We start from the raw sequence: 3,531 nt of genomic DNA, 5'->3' as shown, positions 1-3,531 counted from the left end.
ACACAACTGTGGGTGTATATATATATATATATATATATATATATGAGCATGTGAACCTTTCATGTTTTCACAAGCTGAATTTTTGAGACTCTCTGTATTTATACACACCACCAGGAGGCAGAGTTAAAAGACTGTTTAAGCTGTGAAATATACAAATGCGGAAACTCTTTATAAGGGATTTCAAGCAGATTCCCTTAATGTTGAAATGCTGTTGATTATCTGAATCTTGAAATTTCAGGAGCATCACCAAATGCTTACAGTACCCCTGAGGTTTGGCTGACCATATGTGTGACCACCTGTATTGCTGTCCTTCCCTCAGTAACCATACGGGCCTTAGGTGTTGTGCTAACAAACCCCAACAAACATAAGGTTGATCTCCACTTTGCTTTTGTCACAATTAGTGACAAATGCTTTTGTCACAATTAGCATATAAGACATGTTGTGTTATTGTCTGTGCTCACCGTATTGTCCTTTTTCCACATGCAGATCCACAGCTTGAATAAGCCTGTTGAGCTGAAGTCGTGGTTTCAGAGAGGTACCCTTCAGCGTCGTTCATCCTATGCGGTGTCCCAAGGGAAAGGTTTTGGAAAGTTAATCACCACAGGAGTTGGGTTTCCCTCTACGGCACCCCCACAGGACAGGAGAGTTACAGCAGATAGTCTGAAGAAAGAATCTCCACAGGGTTCACTTATAGAAATGAATAGTGGTGATGTGGCATGCTAGCTAGCATCTTCAGTGTGTTTTGTCATGCACTGAAAATGTGATATGAGTAACAAATATTTTAACTCTATTTTTATATATATTTTAAAAAGTCTGTGGTCCTGAAACCTAGGGTTTTTGGTGCAATTCCAAAATGGAGGCCCAGAATACACCTAATCTAATTGATAGTGACCATTTTGCCAATACTTAATGTTATGTGGAGGGTTTGAACATTTTAAAATGCAAAAAAAGTAGTAAATCCCCAATTTGTCATAACATTATGCGCATCATAGGGCCAAATAGTTGATAAAAGGTAAATCCCATCATCTTTAGTTTGTAATATTAGATCTTTTAAATATACTTGTATTTTTGTATAAAATTTTACAAATAAATATATTTAATTGAAAATATATTCTTTTTATCTTCATTGCTGCAGTGAAATCCAGGCTAGATAAATAAACAGACAATAGCGTGAAAATGTTCAACAGTGGTTTTATTTTATTTCAAAACACGCAATTTACCCATATTACCTTTTTTTTCCTGTAACAGTTATTATTCCAATTTGTCTCCTTCCTGCACTGAATGAAAAGTGCTCCACAGGCTCTCTGGCTCCCCCTGTAGGACAGGAGGAGGAATGAGGCTCTCCATAATAGCATGCCCTTTTACCTTTAACAGCTGCCTGAGAACAAGTTTGTGTGTGAATGTGAAGCTTCAAATGGATATTAAAACCAGCAAAATCTTGTGCAGAAGATTTTAAACAAGGACAGGTGTTTTCTCCTTAAAGGTGCAATAGGTGATTGTCTTCAGAAACATTTTTTGTTATGCTGGTTGAAAGTCTCTTCACATCCCGATAGCAATCATTAAGTTAAGTGGTCTAAATGTATTCATCTGTATTTATATATTCTGTGGAAGGCGTAGGACTAAGAAATGTTCATCCAATCAAAACGCTCGGTCCGAGCGTTTTAATCGATATGATCCCTACACAGTGTTCATTGCTCCCTACTCCCTGAGCAGGAGAAATCCATTTAAAGTTTACTTCACTTCGAAGTACAACTGGAATTGGGAACCGCTGATGTAGCCTATTGTAGTAATGTTGTCCCTGGTATTCTGGTCTGTGAGTGCATATGCGTTCAGGGGGCGTGGCTTTGGACAGCGATTTCAGGGAGGGTGGGACGTTCGCTTTCAGTGCTATCAGGCTAAAGTTAGCATTTTCCAAGATCTCCTACTGCACCTTTAATATTTCCTGCACTAGGTCTTAACATTGAACTTAAATTTATGAAAGGGAAATCCTTACACCTGTCAAATATAGTCAGCCAGGCATCTCAACAGCTTCAGAAACACACACTGATTGTTTTTTTGTTTTGTTTTTTGTTTTGGATTGTCTTTACCCTTGGATAGATGTGCTCTAAGAGTTTATGTGCATGAGCTTTTTACTTTGCAAACTCTCCTCCCTATATATAGTTTTTCAGTATTAAATAATCTGGGCTAATTTGCTACACTGCAATTCCCTGCTTAAAAAAACACTTAAACCAGCTCAAGATGGTTTGCTGGTCTTAGCTAGGTTAGCTTATCATTTAGTTGGTCTCTCAGCCTGCCAAGTGCCCAAAGCATTTATAAAAACCAACAAACCAGATTGGCTAATCCCACTGAAGTGAAGGCTAGTTTAATACAGTTTACTTAGCAGGTAACATTTTAGCAGGTAAGTGTTTTAATCTATAATTGGTACAGGTATTCTTGAACATCATCCTAGTGACTGAAGTGGATTTTGAGGAACTGGAAAAAAGCCTGAACCAACCACATCGATTAAGATTGAGGTAAAGGCTTTTCTTTTCTTTGTATTTTTGCATAGTTCTCTCTGCAAAGACAACCAGCCTCAGCAGCTCTTTATTGACTGGTTTGTGGTTATTAGGAGCATTGTTAGCGCAAATGTTAGCACTTGTCTGCACTAGCTCTTTTCAGTACACACTGCTGGACTTAAATCTTTTCAATTCAAGTCCAGCAGTGTGGGAGTAGTTAAAAGGATAGTTCACCCAAAAATGAAAATTCTGTCATTAATTACTCACCCTCATGTTGTTCCAAACCCGTAAGACCACCGTTCATCTTCAACCACACAAATTAACATATTTTTGATGGAATCTGAGAGCTCTCTGACCCTCCCATAGACAGCAAGGATCCTAACACGATCAAGGTAAAATAATCCATGTGACATCAGGGGTTCAACCGTAATTTTACGAAGATATGAAAATACGTTTTGTGCGCAAAAGAAAAAAAAAACGACTTTATTCAGCACTTCGTCTCCTCCACATCACCCTGGTGCCATTTTGGAGAGTATCCACTGAACGTAAACAGCGTATGCTGTTCTGTGTCAGCTGCGTCACATGGATTTTTGGGTGAACTAACCCTCTGAGACCAAATGTACCTAGATTCTAAAGTGAACATTAGTTGTTAGCATCACTGTTGGCATTAAAGTGCTAAACTGTTACTTCTTTTGTACATTTTTGGTGGTTAAAATTTCTTGTTGGAGTTAAATCTCCTTGAAAGGCTTGAATGTTTTTGATGCATTACTATGCAATGCTACTTTAAGATTATCAGGGAAGAGTGTTTGCAAAGTTAGCTAACGCTGCACACCATAAGCACCACAGCAAGCTAAATAGGGCAGCGGTCACCTACTTGCAACCAGTGAGAGCCTCTTTCCTTTCTCCTCTTCTCCTCCTCCTCTCAGCCTGTCTTCTCTCTACCATTTTTTCTCCTTGTTTTGAAACTGATTGTCTTCTACCATCCCAAAGACACTTGGTTCTGATTGATTGACAGGTAACAGAAGAGGAAGAGCAC

The 3,531-nt window shown here is 38.7% G+C and overlaps 1 protein-coding gene across 1 annotated transcript in view; it reads left to right on the top strand.

Moving 5' to 3' along the window:
* Positions 1 to 787, top strand: part of atp8b3 (ATPase phospholipid transporting 8B3) — a 20,829-nt gene extending 20,042 nt beyond the window's left edge. The window contains exons 29-30 of the mRNA XM_016540314.1: positions 239 to 369; positions 487 to 787. Of these exons, the coding sequence (XP_016395800.1) occupies positions 239 to 369; positions 487 to 723 (368 nt within the window). The 3' untranslated portion in view covers positions 724 to 787. The remainder of the gene's footprint in view (positions 1 to 238; positions 370 to 486) is intronic.
* The last annotated feature ends 2,744 nt before the right edge of the window (positions 788 to 3,531 follow it).

The sequence above is a fragment of the Sinocyclocheilus rhinocerous genome, unplaced genomic scaffold (genome assembly GCF_001515625.1).
Source record: "Sinocyclocheilus rhinocerous isolate Xijiao unplaced genomic scaffold, SAMN03320098_v1.1 scaffold1149, whole genome shotgun sequence".
In the NCBI taxonomy this organism is placed as follows: domain Eukaryota; kingdom Metazoa; phylum Chordata; class Actinopteri; order Cypriniformes; family Cyprinidae; genus Sinocyclocheilus; species Sinocyclocheilus rhinocerous.
Note: the sequence above shows the minus strand (reverse complement) of the source record. Positions and strands in the feature narration are given on the sequence as shown.